The sequence below is a fragment of the Delphinapterus leucas genome, chromosome 20 (genome assembly GCF_059928025.1).
Source record: "Delphinapterus leucas isolate spDelLeu-1000000601 "Yukka" chromosome 20, BTC_Dleu_Yukka2, whole genome shotgun sequence".
Classification (NCBI taxonomy): Eukaryota; Metazoa; Chordata; class Mammalia; order Artiodactyla; family Monodontidae; genus Delphinapterus; species Delphinapterus leucas.
The window spans coordinates 8,835,860-8,853,060 of record NC_143148.1 but is presented as its reverse complement, the minus strand read 5'-3'; the positions used below and the strand labels follow the sequence as shown (position 1 = coordinate 8,853,060).

General features: G+C 58.3%; 2 protein-coding genes across 2 annotated transcripts; both read left to right on the top strand.

The window, feature by feature from the left end:
- The first annotated feature begins 829 nt into the window (after nucleotides 1-829).
- CCDC9 (coiled-coil domain containing 9) lies at nucleotides 830-13,127 on the top strand. The gene is made up of 16 exons (XM_089902656.1): nucleotides 830-892; nucleotides 2,289-2,343; nucleotides 2,606-2,679; nucleotides 2,834-2,938; nucleotides 4,504-4,605; nucleotides 4,789-5,052; nucleotides 6,491-6,574; nucleotides 6,663-6,836; nucleotides 7,437-7,618; nucleotides 9,291-9,337; nucleotides 9,453-9,585; nucleotides 10,012-10,102; nucleotides 10,188-10,614; nucleotides 10,952-11,044; nucleotides 12,113-12,162; nucleotides 12,723-13,127. The coding sequence occupies exons 3-16, from the start codon at nucleotides 2,677-2,679 to the stop codon at nucleotides 12,738-12,740; spliced, it is 1,773 nt and encodes a 590-aa protein (XP_089758782.1). The 5' UTR covers nucleotides 830-892; nucleotides 2,289-2,343; nucleotides 2,606-2,676; the 3' UTR covers nucleotides 12,741-13,127.
- Nucleotides 13,128-13,534: 407 nt separating this feature from the next.
- Nucleotides 13,535-14,582, top strand: INAFM1 (InaF motif containing 1). Its single transcript, XM_022585262.3, has one exon. The coding sequence runs from the start codon at nucleotides 13,798-13,800 to the stop codon at nucleotides 14,332-14,334; it is 537 nt and encodes a 178-aa protein (XP_022440970.2). The 5' UTR covers nucleotides 13,535-13,797; the 3' UTR covers nucleotides 14,335-14,582.
- Nucleotides 14,583-17,201: the final 2,619 nt, after the last annotated feature.

Here is a 17,201-nt window from a genome sequence, read left to right as displayed (position 1 = left end):
CACCTCCTGTAAGGGTGTTCCATAACATTTAGCATCACTTATAAAAACAGGTTAATTATGTCTAAGTTTTGATTAATGCACATAACCCTCTGGACTCTGTACCCAAATTCAGCAGGTCCTTCTCTGAGCGTCTTTCAGTTCCTAGAATGCACCAAGCTCACTCACCACAGGGCCTTTGCACGGGCTGTGTGCCCTCTGCCTGGACAGCCACCCCCTCTCACCCTCAGCCTCTCCCCAGTCCTTGTTGCAAGACATCGCCCACATTTCTGTTTTCTGCTATTTCACGTGTACTTGTGCCTTCCCTCACGAGGACAGGGATAGGGTCTGCCTTTTCATCACCTTAACACGCTTCACCCCCCCCACCCCCCAGCACACAGCCTGTCACTCAACTCTGATTTAGAGGATGAAGAAACGATTCTTTCCGTTGAAAATTTTAAGCTCCCACAACTAACTGTAAGGTTTCATTGGCAGGAGGGTGGGGCATCCCCCATCCACCCCCAGCACAAGCTGGCAGGTCAGGCTTCCAGGAGTCATTGCCCAGTGCCTGGCATCTATTTATTGGAACCAGAAAAGAGGAGAAGCAGATAGAGGCCAGAGAGAGAGGATGGTGTCTCCTTTCCGTGGAAGAAGGTAATTCAGGCATAAAGCAGTAACACAAGCTTCCAGAACACCTTTGAACCCTCTTGCGGACCGGCTCAACTCACCCCCTCCTTCACCCGGGGGGGCGCGGCGCCTTTAAGGCTCCCGGAAACGGCCGGCAAGACCGGAAGTGACCCGCTTTAGTGCACCTCTTCACGTGGTGCGGGGGGGAAGTGACGCGCGCGGCCCGGGAGCTGCGGACGCGGAGGCCGACGGAGCCGGAGTCACGGACGCCGCGGGGTCTCCGGGACAGGTGACCGGGGGAGGGGGCCGGGAGCGCGCCCGGAGAGGGCGGGGCCTGACGCCCCACATACAGGGAGCGGGTGCGGGCACGGGCGGGGTAGCGAGCAGCCCGCGGGGGCGGGGTCAGAGTACTCTGCGGGGGGCGGGGACTGGACGCCCACATGGGAAGCTGGAGGGGTACTGGAGGGGCGGGACGTCGGTGGGTGGGCAGGGCCGGGGTGGGCCGGGCTGAGGGCGAGTCCGGAGCGTGGGTGGGCTGCTGGGGGCGGGGCCGAAAAGTAGTGCTTGGGCTGGGAGCGGGGCCAAGTGTTACCCGGAGAGCTAGGGGCGGGGCCGGGACTCTGGCCGAAAACTCTGGGGGCGGGGCCAGAAAGTTTTGCCTGCCCTGGAAGTGGGTTCTTGAAGTCAGGGGCGGATCCAGGGGCTGACCCAGGGGCTGACCCGAGGGTGAGGGCGGGGCCAAAAAGATGCCGGGGAGCTGGGGACGGGGCCAGAGTGCTGGCAGAGAATGCTGGGGGTGGAGCCAGAAAGTTTTGCGGGAGCCCGGGGCGCGGCCAGAGTGTGGTGAAGAAGCTAGCCGTTGATCCAGAACCTAGGGGTGCCGGGCGGCGGGGTCAGATTTTGACTCCACTAGGCGGGGGCGGAGCCAGGGGCGTGACCAGAAGGTTGGAAGGGCGAATTGGAGGCGGGGCCAGGGTGTGGCTGGCGAGCCGGGGGCGGGGCCGGTGTAATAACGCGAGAAGGAGGGGGCGGGTTTAGGCTGTTGCCTGGGGATCTAGAGGGCGGGGCCAGAGGATTGGCTGGGAAAGTCGGAAGCCGGGGGTGGGGGGATTAATGACGCGAGCATGTGGGCGGGGCCATAGGTTTGGCGGGAAAGGCGGGGCCAGAAAGTTTGCCCTGGCCCGGGGCGGGCCTGTGGCGTTCTCTACCGGGTGGAGACTGAAGCTTTTACCTAGAAAGCCGCGGGCGGGCGGAGAAGTTTTGTCCCCGCTAGGGCGGGTACAGTTTCCCCTGGGACGTCAAGCCAGACCCAGGAAGTCTCTCCAGTGGGTACCGGGCCTGTTGGCGGAATCTTTGTGGGAGTGTGGGGAGGCAGCGGCACCTTTCTTAGGATGCTGCGGGTGGAGCTAGAACATTCCTGAGTGTAGGGGCAGCAAACAGGAGTGGGGTTCGAACTGTATTGACTGTGGGGTTATAAGACGTTTGTGAAACTCCTGGGAAAGAGGCATATGTAGACTGCTAACGGGGATGTGGGCGGCACCGGAATGGGCACAGGGAGTTGGGCCTAGAACTTTCTTGTGCAGGTTGGGGCAGAGGCTCTACCTAAAGCTCTCCTGGGATAGAGGCCCAGGTTTAAACTCCCAGCACAGAGGTGTGGAGACTGACCTAGAATTTTCGTTTTGAAGGGAGCAGTATGGGATGTTTTCCTAAGTGGTGGGGCGGGACCAGAACTTTTCCAAGGTGGGTGTGATTACATTGTTTTTATGGGAAATGGGTGGGTCCAAAACGTTTCGGAGAGGACTGAGTCTAAACATTTCCAGGTAAGGGGCGGACTAGCACTTCAAGAAGAAGGTGTGGGAGTGAGGGCTAACATTACCTTGGAGTGCAGGTGTTTGTGTGCGCGCGTGCAGTGTGTGCGTTAGAGGAGCCCCCGTCATGGGAGAGGAGGAGACAGATTGGGTAGAGTCATTGGCCTTAGTCCTTCTGTTCCCTCTGACCTCAGGAACCCCAAGTGCTGTGTCCAGATTCTGCAGGGAAGGTTTGCTGGGACCCTGGTCCCATCCTGCCAGCGGAATGGTGAGAAGGAAAGTGGGGTCTCTGGGATCTGAGCTTTGGGGCAGGGGCCTTGGGAGGAGGGGACCCAGGTTGCTGACTCTCAGACACCAGATTGAATGGCACTGGGGTGGGTGTAGGTTTTCCTCACTGTCTCTGAACTGTCTACCCCTCTCAGTCGGCCACACTGGATCTGAAATCGAAGGAGGAGAAGGATGCTGAGCTAGATAAGAGGATCGAGGCTCTTCGGCGGAAGAATGAGGCCCTCATCCGGCGCTACCAGGTGCCCTAGCCCCGCCCTGGGAGACCCCATCCCCTCTCCTCCCCGCAGTGAGTTTCCCTCACCTCTCCCTTCCTTAAAACCTTTTCATGACTTTTCATCACTCTCGGGATAAAAGCCAAAGGCCTTAGCCTGGGATCCCTTCTTTCATTCCATCATTCATTCATTCATTTGTTCACAGTATTCTCCAGTGTCTTCACTGCACCAGGCCCACTGCTGAGTGGTGCTGGGGAAGCAGCAGTGATGGAGATGGCCCTGGTCCCCGGGCCTCACAGGCCAGTAGGGATCCAGCTGTGGCTTCAGTCAGTGATGACAGAGTGGGCAAGGCTGGGATGGAGGAGTTCAGGGTTCTGTGGGAGCCCAGAGGGGGCTCTTCACCCAGGCCAGGGGATACTAAGGGGGCTTCCTGGAGGAGGGGATTCTGAGACCTACAAGGTGAATAGACCATTAGTCGAAAAGGAAAGCATAACACGTTTCGCACAGAGGGAACAGTTTGTGCAAAAACTTGGAGCTTAAAGTGGGAGGGTCAGTTGGGGGATATTGACCTGGAGTGATCAGCTGGGGCCAGGCCATGCAGGGCCCAGAACACCAGCAGGCTAAGAGTTTGGACTTTTTCCTAAGGACACTGCGGAGCCCTGGAGGGCTCTGAGGGGGAGTGGGGCCAGGTCAGAATGCCTTTTTAGGAAGACCCCTCTGGCTGCTCTGTGGTGGTGGGTGGGAGGAGGGGATACTGGAGACAAGGAGGAAGCTGGGGCAGGGACTTCAGTGGGGGATGTGGAGAAGAGGTGCCCGGCCTGGGACAGGGCTTTTGGGAGGGACTCAGTGACTGACGGGCCGTGGTGGAGTTAGAGAGGAGAGAGGGTCCAGGACGAGGCCCAGGTCCCTGTCACAGGTGACAGAGTAGGTGGTGGGGCTGTCCCTGAGATGGGATGAGGAGTGGGTTTCACTTATTCATTCTTCATGCGTTCGTTCATTTAAAACAAAAACAAAACCATACTGAGCCTCTCTTGTGTGCCAGGCAGTGTTCTAGGCTCGGGGTATACATCAGTGAACAAAACAGGCAGACGATTAGCAAAATACACATAACGCGGGGTAGTGATGGGTCAGGGAAGGCCTTCCTGAGAAGAGGACTTTTGAGCGGAGACCTGAAGGAGGTGAGGGACTGGAGGATCTCTGGGGGAAGAGTGTTCCCGTGGGAGGGAACAGCAGGTGAAAAAGGCCCTGAGGCAGGTTTGAGCCTGGTAGGTTCCAGGAACAGTGAGGAAGTCAGAGTGAGGCGAGAGAGCGGGAGGTGAGTTCATGGTGGTAATGAGACCAGACTCTGTAGGGCCCTGTCGGCTGTGGGGAGGCCTTTGGCTCTGACTCAGAGATGGGCACACAGGAGGGTTCTGAGCAGGGGAACAGCCTGGTGGAGTTTGAGGGAAGATGCTGAAGTGACCAGCTTTCTTGTCTAGAGCTCCAGAGAGAGGTCTGGGCTGGGGCAGACTTGGGAGAAGTTCAGGGAGCTGTGGGAATCCAGCTGGTACAGAGGACCCCTGACACTCCCTATCTCTGTTGTTTGCTCCTAGGAGATTGAGGAGGACCGTAAAAAAGCTGAACTCGAGGGAGTAGCGGTGACAGCTCCCCGGAAGGGCCGCTCAGTGGAGAAGGAGAATGTGGCAATGGAAATGGTGAGCTCCACGCCGGGGTGGGGACTCGTGAGTACAGGGCGGGGGCGAGGGTTGAGAACTAAAGGCCTTCCCAGCTGCCCCAGACCTGTGGGAGCCTTGATCCTGGCAGCTGCCCTCTGGGCCTGGGATGTCCCCGTCTCCCTGCCCCAGTGACTGTACTTTCCCCCCCTCCCCCCTTTCCAGGAGAAGAACCTGGGTCCCTCCCGGAGGTCTCCTGGGACCCCTCGGCCCCCAGGGGCCAGCAAGGGAGGCCGGATCCCCCCTCAGCATGGAGGCCGGGCAGGCATGGGCCGGGCAGGCATGGGCCGGGCATCCCGCAGCTGGGAAGACAGTCCCGGGGAGCAGCCTCGAGGAGGAGCTGGGGGCCGCGGCCGGAGGGGTCGGGCCAGGGGGTCCCCTCATCTCTCTGGAACTGGAGATGCCTCAACTGCCGACCGCAAATCCAAGGTAGGAGCCGAGCAGGGGCCGGAGTCCTCTGGCGAGGCTCCACGTTGTCCTGTTTCTCTTTCTGTTCCTGCTCTCAAACTGATTGTCTCCTTCATCCATCTTTGTCTGCTTCTTTTTCGGCCCCTCTCTTCAGCTCTTTTTCATCTCTTCCCTCCCTCCCTCCTTCCCTCCTTCCCTCCTCCAGGCCAGTGCTTGTAGGTACTCTCCCTGTCTCTTTCTATCTCTCCTGTTTTGCTCTCTGTCTGCTGTGTGCTTGCCCACCTGCCTTTCCTTGCCCGTCTCTTTTCTCTCTTTCTGGTGCCGTCTGGTGGGCTCTGTCCAGTAGCGCACGCCCACACGCTTTCTCTTGCATGTGTGCGTACGCACGTGCTCTCTCTGTGTCACTCCCCGGATTTGTTGGTGGGAAACAGTGATGTTCTTACTGTAACTGCTCCCAGTGCCCCACCACGCAGGTTAGCAGAATGGGAGGCTGTCTGGCATGGTGGCTGAGGGGTCAGCCTTCTGACCCTGTCCTTGGGCAGCTCACTTCCCCTCTGAGAACTTCCTGGTTCTCACTCTTAAACGGGAATGAAAATCAGGTTTAAAGGTTATTGTAAGCATCATGTGACACCAGACATTGAAACCCTCAGAGTAAGTGCTCAGTGAGTGTTATTTAAGGATGGTTATTATTTGTAGGTGCTAAGCTGTTGTAACTGAAAGACCCCAAAACGCCATGGCTTCGGTCAGATGGAAGTTCATTTCTCTCTTGTATGCTGAGTCCTGGAAATGCCACGTGCTCATCTAAAATTCTGTTACCTTGGAAGGAGAGGAGGATGGATTGTGGGGGTCACCTGGCCATGTGCCGAGTTATTACTGTGGCATTGTTACCGTGCCAGCCATAGTGTGCTGGGGTTCCCACCCCTCTCCCAGGTTCAGAGTTTTGCTAGAAAGATTCACAGCTAAGATTTATTACAGGGAAAGAATACAAAATAAAATCAGCAAAGGGAAAGCAGGGCCCATGGGCTGAAGTCTGGAGGATACCAGGTGCCAGCTTCCAAGAGTCCTCGCCCAGTGGAGCCACATGGGCTGCACTTCATTCTTCCGGCATTGACAATACGTGTCAGAGGTCATCGACTGGGGACTCATTAGGGACCTAGTGCCCAGGCTTTTTATCCGGGGCTGGTCATGTTGGTGCCCTCTGCCTAGTACACGTACAAATTCCAGACCCAAACGGAAAGCAGGCGGTCAGCACACGCTGTATTTGCACAAACAGTCGAGGTACGTTGAGCCCCTTTATCGGTTGACGGGGGACACACTGAGAGCCAATGCCCAGCTGCCAGCCAGGGGCTGCCATGCACGCAGGCCTAAGAAGAGAGCCTCAGAAGGTGACGGACGCTTGGGTTGAGTGGTTCTCTCTGACGCCCTGTGTCTCTCTTTGTCCCCTCCCTCCCCCAACAAGGAGTGGGAGGAGCGGCGCAAGCAGAACATCGAGAAGATGAATGAAGAGATGGAGAAGATTGCAGAGTACGAGCGCAACCAGCGGGTCAGTGCCTCGGGCGCCCCCTGGCGGTGGGGCGGAGCCGCCCGGCCCCGGGAGCCCGCCAACACCCCCCACCTCCGTGTACCCGCAGGAAGGTGTGCTGGAGCCCAACCCAGTGCGGAACTTCCTGGACGACCCCCGGCGACGCAGCGGGCCCCTGGAGGAGCCTGAGCGGGACCGTCGGGAAGGCAGCCGCCGGCACGGGCGCAACTGGGGGGGCCCCGACTTCGAGCGGGTGCGTTGCGGCCTCGAGCAGGAGCGGCAGGTGCGTGCCGGCAGCCGGGGCTCCCGGGGCCACGACATTCCTTCCGGCAGCCAGTCTCTGGGTTCAGGGGTGGGGTGTGTGTGGAGGGCCGGATGCGGCGCAGGAGACACAGAGTAGGGAGAGGCAGCAGCCCTGCACTCAGGCTTCGCCCCCCACCCCCACCCCGCCCAGTGATTGTCGGTTCTTGAGCCAGCACCACACTGCTTTCCTTCCGAAGCTTTCTGTGTGTTTTGGCGATGTTTTCTCATTACTAACGTTAGTGATATTTACTGGGCCCCTGCCGGGGCCAGGCACTGTTTTGGGTGCTGGGACTAAATCAGTGACCATGTAATAAGATGTCAGGTAATGGCAAATGTAGAGAAGAAAACTCCAGCCCAGCCGGGTCAGGGGACAGAGGAGAGAGGGATGCTACTAAGAGACAGAGACCTGGGATGGCCTCTCTGAGAAGGTGCCACATGGGCAGATGTGGCTTTGATCTTCTCCACGTGTGACCTTGAGCCGGTGGCTCTACCCCCTCCCCCCAGCTTAGAGGGCCTGGGGGAGGGGGTGTGGCGGGGGAGGGTTGTAGCTGGGTCCTGACTGCCTGTCTGCTGGGGGCAGGGCCGCCGGGCCGGCCTGGGTGGCGCTGGGGACATGACGCTCTCCATGACGGGCCGAGAGCGGTCCGAGTACCTGCGCTGGAAGCAGGAGCGGGAGAAGATCGACCAGGAGCGGCTGCAGCGGCACCGCAAGCCCACCGGCCAGTGGCGGAGGGAGTGGGATGCTGAGAAGACTGATGGCATGTGAGTCTCCGCCCTGCCTGTTCTGTTTGGCTTCTCGACCTCGGCCCTGACTTCTGACTCCTTTGCCTGTCTCTGGTTTCTCACCCTGTGTATCAGTTAGCAGTTGCTAGGTGATGCTGCGTAACCACCACCAAATCTCAGGGACACATGAAAGCATTTCTTTCTCACGTGTTCACAGGTCTCCTGGGTTGGGCTGATCCAGGCTGGACTTGAAGCTGTGGGTCTACCTGGGTGTGCCTTCCCTTCGGGCTCCCTGGGGACGTGCTGGCCGTGGCACTGGCAGATGTGCAGGAGGGAGAGTGGACACACTTCCCTAGTCTGTTAGCCAGCAGACCCTGCATTGCTGTGGCAGGAACTTAAACTCTGCCCACTCTAGTGGGTGGTACTGCAGTGGCTACATGGCCAAGGGCACAGATGTGAATTCTCACACAGGGAGGGCATGAAGAGTTACTTATAGTGATCACACCTCTGCATCCTCCCTTCATCCCTCTCACCTGTTCCCCACCAACCCAAACTCCTTATCCCGGTGGCATTATTATCCTCAGGTCTGACTCTGTCCCCTTTCGGGTCCCAGGAAACATCCCGTTAGTCAAACTTAAAGCAAAGGCATCATCCACAGGAGCACTGACTTCCATAGCGAAGACAGAGAGGTTCTGGAAGAGCCGCCCAATGGCAGTCTTAAGGTCAACAGCTGTAGTTTTTTACATCATCCTGTATCCTCTGCCGTGGCGCTGGCTGAAGAAAGAGGATCTTGTCTGTGTGCCTGGCGGTCAGAGCATTTATTTTTGGATTGTGAGCTAAGTCTGTGCCAGCATGAGAAATGTTTTGCACAGAAACTGTAGCTGATCTTTCCAAGGTGTAGACAGGTGGGGCTTTGGGGGAGATGTTCTCAGGGTTAACACTGAGAAAGTAATTGTTTTCCTCTTATGTCCTCAAAGCAGCCGGCGGCAAGTCTCACTACTGCACATGTGCAATGATTTCATGAGCAAACGTTTATTGAGTCCCTCCTATGTGTCTTGGAAGGTTCTAGGTGATGGGGATATAGCCGTGAGGAAAATGCTTCTGTCTTCATGGAACTTAGAGTCCAGTGGGAAAGATGGGCAATGAATAGAGCTCATGTCAGATGCTGAAGAATAACGAAGCAGAGTATGGAGAGGGTTGGAGGCTACTGTACTGGACTTAGATAATATATGTAATAATATGTGATTAGGAAGTTTAGGAAAGCCTCCAGACTGAGGGCTGAAGGAGGTTAGGGAGTGAGTCGCTGAGAGATCTGAGGAAGAGCAAAGGCCCTGAGGCAGGAGCTCCATGTGGTAGGAGAACTTGCTTAGCTGGGGAGGTGAGAAAGAGTGATAGGAAATGAGGCCGGACAGGGAGCTGGGGATCATGTACTTTCCAAATTTTTGTTCACGGGCGGGCAGGCTGTCAAATACTGAATTTTTTTCTTCTGTATTTGTCACTATGATGTCAAATTTGCCCCTTGTCTTTCACCTGGTCCTGTCCTCGTTTTAGTCAGTGACATTCCTCACCTCTGCCCGCTTCTGGTTGACCACCTTGCCGTCTATGATCTTGATTTCTGACCCTGGCCCCCATCTCTCCCCCTAATCTCTTCCCACCCTCCTGTTCTCCCTGTGCCCCCAGCTGCCTGCTCACCCTCTTTCTCTTTCCCCAGGTTCAAGGATGGCCCAGCCGTGGCCCTGGAACCATCCCACCGCTACGGTGAGTGGGAGTCCTTGGCTGGGGTGAGGCAGCTGGCTGGGCCGGGGCCAGGGGAGGGGTGGGCGTGGTTTGTGCCATGCCCTCCACCCCCAACTTCCCCTGGGTTTTGTTGCAGATGACCAGGCCTGGGCCCGGCCTCCCAAGCCCCCCACTTTCAGGGAATTCCTGTCCCAGCACAAAACTGAGGTCAGCCGTAGAAAGAGGAAGAGCGGCCGACCTCAGGCCAAGGCAGCCCCCCGTGCCTACAGGTGGGGGCACCCCTTCCCCTTGCACGTGCACAACCCCAGCGGGGCTGTGTGGCTCTACCCCTGGCCATTCTCTGGCTTGTGTGTGGGAGGCTGTGTCTATCTGTCCTGTCTTGGCCCTGCCTGCCTCGGGCACTCGTCTCCCTGTGGGTCAGGAACTTGGTTTTGGGGGTGTTGGGGCCTGGCTCCCCACTTTGCCCTCATCTGTCCTCTCCTCCCCTCCCATCCGGGTCCTCTTCTGCCACTTGGCCCTCCTCCATCTGTCCGTCCCTGACGGACACGCCCACCATTTCCTCCTCCTGGGTGCTCCAGCGTGCCAGCTCCCCCCACCCAGCTGAATGTTGCAGCTCTGTCTCTGGGGGGGCGCTGGGGGTGGGGAGCCCTTCCTCTTTCCACCTGGGCTTCACCCCATTCCTCTGTTCCCTCCAGTGACCACGATGACCGCTGGGAGACGCAGGAGGCAGTGTCCGCAGCCCCTGAGCCCACACAGCCCTCTACCCCTGAGGAGGCGCCCATGCAGGTAGGGTGGCGTGTCATCTCTGGCAGGTGGTGTGAGAATGCCCAGGGCCCACCCCTCTCCCCGACCTGCCTTGTGTTTCTCACAGCCGCCCGAGAGCCCGGCCCCTGCCCATCAGCCTCCCGAGGACGAGGACGAGGGTGAGGAGGGCGAGGGCCGGGAGGGCGAGGGTGACGACGGGGAGGCCGAGGAGTGGGAAGACATGAGTGAGGATGCGGAGGAGGAGGAGGAGGTCGAGGAAGAAGAAGAGGCTGATGAGGAGGGAGAAGAACCAGCCCGGGACCACCGGCCCCATGCGCCTGAGCCCAGCGGGAGCCCCAGCGGGAGCCCCAGCGGGGAACGTGGCGACGAAGAGCCCGCCAGGCCGGGGGAGCCCCTGCCACTCCCCCAGGCGCCTGCCACGCCTTCCAGCCCCTTCTCGCCCACCGGGGGCCACCAGCCTGTGTCCGACTGGGGTGAAGAGATGGAGCTGAATTCTCCCCGGACCGCCCATCCGGCTGACGCCCTCTCTCCGGGTGAGGCCTGGCCTTTCGGAAATGCATGAAGCTGGCTGCTTGTGTGTGTGCTTGAGGGGTACATGGGGGACCCTCAGGCTCAGCCCCAGGACCCCGTGTGTCCCACCGCCCTGGTGGCTAGGGAGGATGGGCCATGCCTGCCTCTGGAATGCCCACCCCCAGATCCTGCCCTACTGCGAGCTATTCAGAGTGTCCTCCCCAATAAAGAGTTCACTTTCTCCAATGACCCTCCCCACGTGTGTCCTTGAACCCCCTTCTCACTCCCCAAGGGCCTTCTGTCTTGGGTGGGGGGATACTTGGAGGGGAAGGGGCTTGACTGGGCCTCCTCCTCCTCCAGGAGGTGACCAGCCAGCCCCTGCCTCCTTGAAGAGTGGGCCCAGCCTCCCAAGAACCCAGAAAGCTGAAGAGGAGGGGTCTGAGACAGCTCCAGGTGGGGGAGCGGCTGTGCGGTGGCCTTCTTCCTTCCGCTTCCTCTTGGGTTGAGGGGAAGAGGATTTGGGGGGAGTAGAACGGGGTGGAGTGGGTCTCCACCATGGGTGTGGGGAGCAGCTGGGCGGGGGCGGGGTGCGGGGGGGGGTGGGATTACGCTGCTGGGAAAGGTGGGCGTGAAGGGGGTGGGGCTAAAGGAAGGACTTCTCCCGGGCCGAGCTGCTAGGAATTGAGTGGGTATGGGGTTTGCGGGTGAGAAGGTGGAGCCAGGATGGGATTAGGATTTAGAGACCCATCCCAGGGGTTCTGGAAAGTAATCTAAAAATAAGGGGGTGGGCTAGGTTCAGGGGGAGGAGCTAAGGGCAGGATTAGAAATTTAAGTAGGTCAAAAATAAGAATGGGGAGGGGCAGAGTAATAGATTTAGCTGTGGGCGGGATTAGAGTTTTGAGGTGTAAATTAGTAAATTGGGGTAAATTAGAATAGAAATAGGTAAAATAGTGGGGTAAAAAAATTGGGGTAAAATAGAATGTTGGGGCCAGCGGACCTGGAGCCAGAGGCCAACCCTGTCTCCACCTCCAGCAGGTGGAAGCCAGATTGTGAACCACGGACCTCCTCCAGGAGTGGGATTAGGATTTCGGGGCAGAGCCAAGGAAGGGCTGGTTAGGACTCAGGAGGTGGGCAAGGGAAGTGAAGGGTAGGTCCTGTAGGGCAGGCGTGATAGAGGTTGGCTTAGGCCCGTGGTGGGGTAGGCCCGCGATCCGAGAGGACGGAGTTTATGGTGGTGGCTGAGGCCGGGGTGCCCAAGCGCTTTGCCTTTGGGTCACGTGACTGCGATCTCGTTATATCAGATTATGTATTCGATTGTAAACAGGGTACTGCTGGGGTGGGTGTTGCTGCGTGGGTCCACTCCGAGGATTAAAGGAGTCTGAGACTCGTAAACCGCTTAACGCGGGGTGGGCGGCAGCCAGGCTCAGTGGGGCAGAGGGGCGGGGCTAGAGCGTCCCGGGTCCGGCGGTAGGGGTGCAGGGGTTACTGCTGCCCTCCAGTGACCACCCCTTCTCTTTCCAGAGGCGGACCCTGAGGGCCAGGAGACGGCGGAGATCACCGACTTCCAGAGGGTGCGTTTCTGCAAAGTGGTGGCGGCCGCTTCGCCACCGGGGGCCGCCCGCTGACCGCGCCCGCTGACAGTGGCCTCTGCGCTCTGCACTAACCTCCTGCCGCCTCGCTCCTCTGTCCTCTGCTTCCGCCACACTCCAGCCAGGAGAGGGTTAAATGTAAGGGGGGAGGAGCCAGGGATAGTGAACCGGGTTGGGCCAGGGCAGTAGTCCAGTCTCACAAATAGGGGGCGCTGTGGCACTGGGGTGGCTGAGACGCCCCCGAGTTACCGCCTTATGGAGGCCATGGGGGTCTAGGTGCCAGTTTCCGGGCCGTTTTCCGCCTCCAGGAGCTTACATCTGGGGCATGGCGAATAGCCGGTGACTCCTGAAGGACTTGATTTCCTCGGCCGCCAGCCCGGTCCCTATTAAACGCAGTGCTTCCGCTAACCTTTGAACTGTGTTGCTGGCGGGGGCAGGCTGGGTTGCTGAGCTTGGCGGGCTTTTTCGTGGCGGAAGAGGCGGGAGGAAGGGGGTCTTTCTTCCTCCACCCCTGATACGTCTTCCCTCCCCCCCTCCCACAGGCCTCCCCGAACTCCTGAAGACGCTGCTGGGAGGGGACTGAAGCTTCCCCGCCTTGATGGGGAGGGGGAGGCAGGAGGGGCTTAGTCTGGATCTCCGGGCTGTGCTGTCTCGTCCCCGGAGCCCACTCTGTACCCCATGGTTTTAGAGAGGGAGAAATTGAGGGTGGTGGGGGAGGAGATGGGGAGGGGGCGTGATTGGTGTGTGTGGCGGATCTGGAGCTTAGGGTTGTGAGCTTAGACCTCAGGACACAAAGTATGGAGAAGGAGGCACGTCCCGTGAGGGGGCGTGGTTAGGGTGACTGGGTGGGGCCAGAATTTTGGTGTATGGAGTTAAACCATGTGACGGAGGATGTTAGGATGTGGGATGGAACCACGAGAGCAGGTTTAGATGGGAATCCCTTATGCCGGTGTGGGGCGCAGCCAGCGGCGGAGGGCGTGGTTTAGAATGGGGTGCGCAAACTAGTGGAGAAAGGAGGTGGAGCCTGGACCGAAGATGGGTGAGGGTAAGGGGAGAAGAGGGTGGGATCGAAAGTTGGAGTAGAGTTTAGCTTGGAGAAACGCAAGTTACAACTGGGGCGGGACTGCGGCTAAGGAAGGGCGGGACTTAAAAGGCCTGAGCTTGGCAAGGGAGTGGTGGAGCTAGATGCTTGGAAGGAGTCCGAGTTCCGAAAGGGGACGGGGTTAGGGCGCAGGGAGGAGGACAGAAAAGGGAGAGCGGAGCTAAGCGCCGGTACAGGTATAACATCTGCTTGGCCAGCCTGGCGGGTGTCGGCTGAGCTGAGACTTACGTTTGAGAAAAATCGAGGTATTGCGTGCTTGGGGCGGGCCCAGAGCCAGGTGGGGGCGGGGTCAGAACGCTGTGGTTAAGCCTTAGGTTGATGATGGTTGGCCGGAGGCTGAGGGGGGGGCGGGCTTACAACGCGGAGGGAGCCCGCCCGCGCGGGGGCGTGACCACGCTGGCGGGGGCGGGGTTGGACGAGGGAGTGTTAGAGCGCGAAGGCGGTCCTTCGGAGGGGGCGGGCCCAAGGGGCGGGTCCTGTGTGGGCTGTGGCGCTGGGCCGAGTGGGCTGCGGGGATGCGGGGCACGAGCTGCGTGGGTGGCGGCGGCGAGAGCCCGGGTGGCGCGGGGCTGAGCGAAGGCCCGCGGGGCCGCTGGCTGCGCCTGGCTCCTGTCTGCGCCTACTTTCTCTGCGTGTCGTTGGCTGCCGTGCTGCTCGCTGTCTATTACGGTCTCATCTGGGTTCCCACGCGGCCCCCTGCGGCCCCAGCCGGCCCGCCGCCCAGCGCGCAGTCCTCTCCCTGCGGCGCCCGCGCGGGTGCTCTACCTGCCTCGGTGCCCGCCGCTGCCTCGGTCTCTTGTCTCCTGGGAGCCCCTGGCGGGCCGCGACCCCACCTCGAGCTGCCGCACAGCCGCCGCCGCCGCCGCCGCCGCCACAGCGACCCCAGCCGCCGCCCGAGCCGCCAGACGCCAGGGGAGACGCCGGAGGCCGCGGGGGGCGAGGACCCGGGTAACCCTCCTTTTCACCCAAGATGGACCGCCGGCCCTCGAGAGCCCGGCGCCCCCGCCGCGGATGCGCCGTTCCCGGATTGGGGTCTGGCTCCCTCTTCATGACATCGTGTAGCGTCTCGGGAGCCGTCATCCTGAAGAATGGGGGGCGAAGAGGGGCTGGCTCTGGGCCTCGCCCCTCGCAGCTTCTCCGCCGTCAGGCCGGTCCTCCACCATCTGGCCGACCGCATACTGATCTTTGCCTCCTGACCCTCCCTCTTTAGGATTCTGAGTACAGAGTCTTCAGCCCGCCCCCCTTCTCCCTGAATCTCCGTATCCATCTTCCACCTGCAATAAACTCAGCCCCAGCTGCCTCGTGCTGTGTTTGTCGTGTTGTCTACAGAGGTGCCGCCCCTCTCAAGTTTGTGAGGGCAAGTCCTTCCTGGCATCTGATCTTCGTTTCTCTCCCTAGGTGGGCTGTGTGTGTTCTCCCCTTCCCTTGGGGGGCCCTTTTCTTCTTCCATTGGTATCATGTATTTTCTGGGTTGGGGTGAGGAGAAGAGGCTTGTCGGCAACAGGGTAGTTGAAGGTCAGGCAGTGTGAAGGACTTCGCAGTTTTTTGCATGCTTGGGGCAGAGGTCAAGTTCCTCTTGAGGGGAGCAAAGGGTCCGGCCTCCTGTTAGAGCACAGGAGATGAGAGATGGGATGATCTCAGCAAGAGCTGGGTTTCTGGGAGCTGTGATTCGTATAATTATAATGTCGGGGACAGAGGCTAAGTCACCTGGAGATGTAAGGGTGCTGCTGGGAGAGAATGAGGCCTTCTTCCTGGGATCTGAGAGATGAGCATGGACAGGGGTGGTGGTAGAGCTTCTCTGCCCCTCTGGAAATCACAGAGGAAGTTATCAAAGCACGCTGCTGCCTTTGAAGATTAGTGCAACCTCTCTGGTCTGCAATGCTGCTTGCAATCCAAGGTAGAGAAACTCCAGTCCTGCTAAAAGAGTCAGAGGTGGTCGAGTCCATTTTCCCATCCCGACTACTAAGGCCTAGCTCTGGGCAGGGCGTTGGACCCTACAAGCAGGAAGTGGTTTCCTGTCCAACTACCTCCCTTGAACTGGAGACTTCCCCAGGATGGTGAAGCTGAGCCTCTTTCCTAGACTGGGACATCTGTGGATATGTACCTGGCTAAGAATGTCAGTCCGTTTACCTCCTCTGCTTCCTCTACCCCTCCAGCACCATTTCCCAGAGGGTGTCTCCAGAGTGAATGGAACTCAGGCAGCCAGCACCTTTTTCCAGTTAGCGTAGATGGTGGTTAGGGGCACTTGACCTTGGGCCAAGACACCCAGTTTCAAATCCTAGCTCTTCCTCTCACTAGCTGTGTGACTTTGGGCCGGTAACTCAACCTCTTTGGTCCTGTAAAATGAAGATGATCATAGTATTTATCTCATGAAGTTTTCTCTGAGGATTAAAGAAGCTGGTGATTTGAAGCCCACAGAACAGTATATGTTCTTTCTCTCTACCCACCTCTGTCCCTTGGGGTTTTAAAAACCACAGCTTGGATCTCAAGGAATATCCAGTCAGCCCAGAGCCCTGGACACCAGCCAATGGTGAGTTAGAGGGAGGGACTCCATCTCTGTTCCCACTGGCCCCCTTCTCTCTAGTTCTCAACTCACTTCTCCCAACCCGTTTTCCTGCTCTCTTGGTTTCTCGTCTGTGTGTCTCCCTCACCACTGTCTCCTCTTTCCCTTTTCTCTTTGTCTCTCAATCTTTGTGTGTCTCTGTCTCTCTGTCTGATGTCTGTCAATATTATCTCTGTTTCTATCCCTCACTCTGTTCTGACTTGCTCGCCTCAGCTCTCTCTATTTCATCCTGCTTCCTCACTTTTCTCCCCCGCCATCTTGATCCAACCCCCCCCTCTTATTTTTCCCCTAGTTCAGCCTCCCTCACTCCCCTGTCTCCTCACCCCCCTCTTTTGTGTGTTTCTCTTCCCTTCTCTCTTCCTGTTTTTCGCAGGCTCTCTTTTGGTCGCTGTCTCTTGATCTTTCATTTAACAAATATTTATGCAGCACTTACTATGTGCCAGGCCTTATTTTAAGCACTGGGGACACAGCAGGGAACAAAACAGGCAGAAATTTCTCTTCTCAATGGAGCTGACATATCAGTGAAGAGACAGACAAGAAATATAGATGAATAACTTAAGTATATGTTATTACTATCAGGTAGTAATAAGCACAAAGGAGAAAAATAATCAGGGCATAGGGGATAGGGAGTGATGAAGTTGCTGGTTACTGGCTAGAAGCCTAAGAGAAGTGAGGGCAGGACATGCAGATCTTGGGAGAAGAGTGCTCCAGGAATCAGGAACAGCAAGTGCAAAGGCCCTGAGGCTGAAGGTGCTTGGCTTGTTCAAGGAACGGCAAAGAGGTCAGTGTGGTTGGAGCAGAGTGAATGAGAGGGAGGGCAGGAGAAGGTTGGGGGAGAGAGAATGGGGGTAATTTGTGCAGGGCCCCATGGGACAGGGTGAGGACTTTTACTTTGATTGAGGTGGGGAAGTGGGAGGCTTCTGAGCCTGACATAGGTGTTAACGGCACCCTCCGACTGCCATGTGGGGAATGAACTGCAGGGAACGGGGGTGCAAGCTGGGAGCCCAGTAGGGGGACTACAGCCGTGATTCAGGTGACGGACGATAGCGGCTAGACCAGGGTGGTGATGGAGAGGCAAGGAGAGGTGGGTGGTCAAATTTGTGTGTATGAAATACCCATGGCATATAAGTTACTATTTTAACCATTCTGAAGTGGACAGTCACCAACATCCATCAGTCTGACAGCTGTGAAAGGAGAGAGGGAAAGAAGGACTGGGTCAGAGGAGCCTTTGGCTGTACGTCTGTGGGGTGGGGGTGGGGTGTGTGTGTCTATGGGGCGGTCTTTGAGCAAAGGTTGCCCATCAGAGGACTCCTGGGTGGGGCTGCAGTGGGCTGGCACTAGTACCCACTGTGTTCT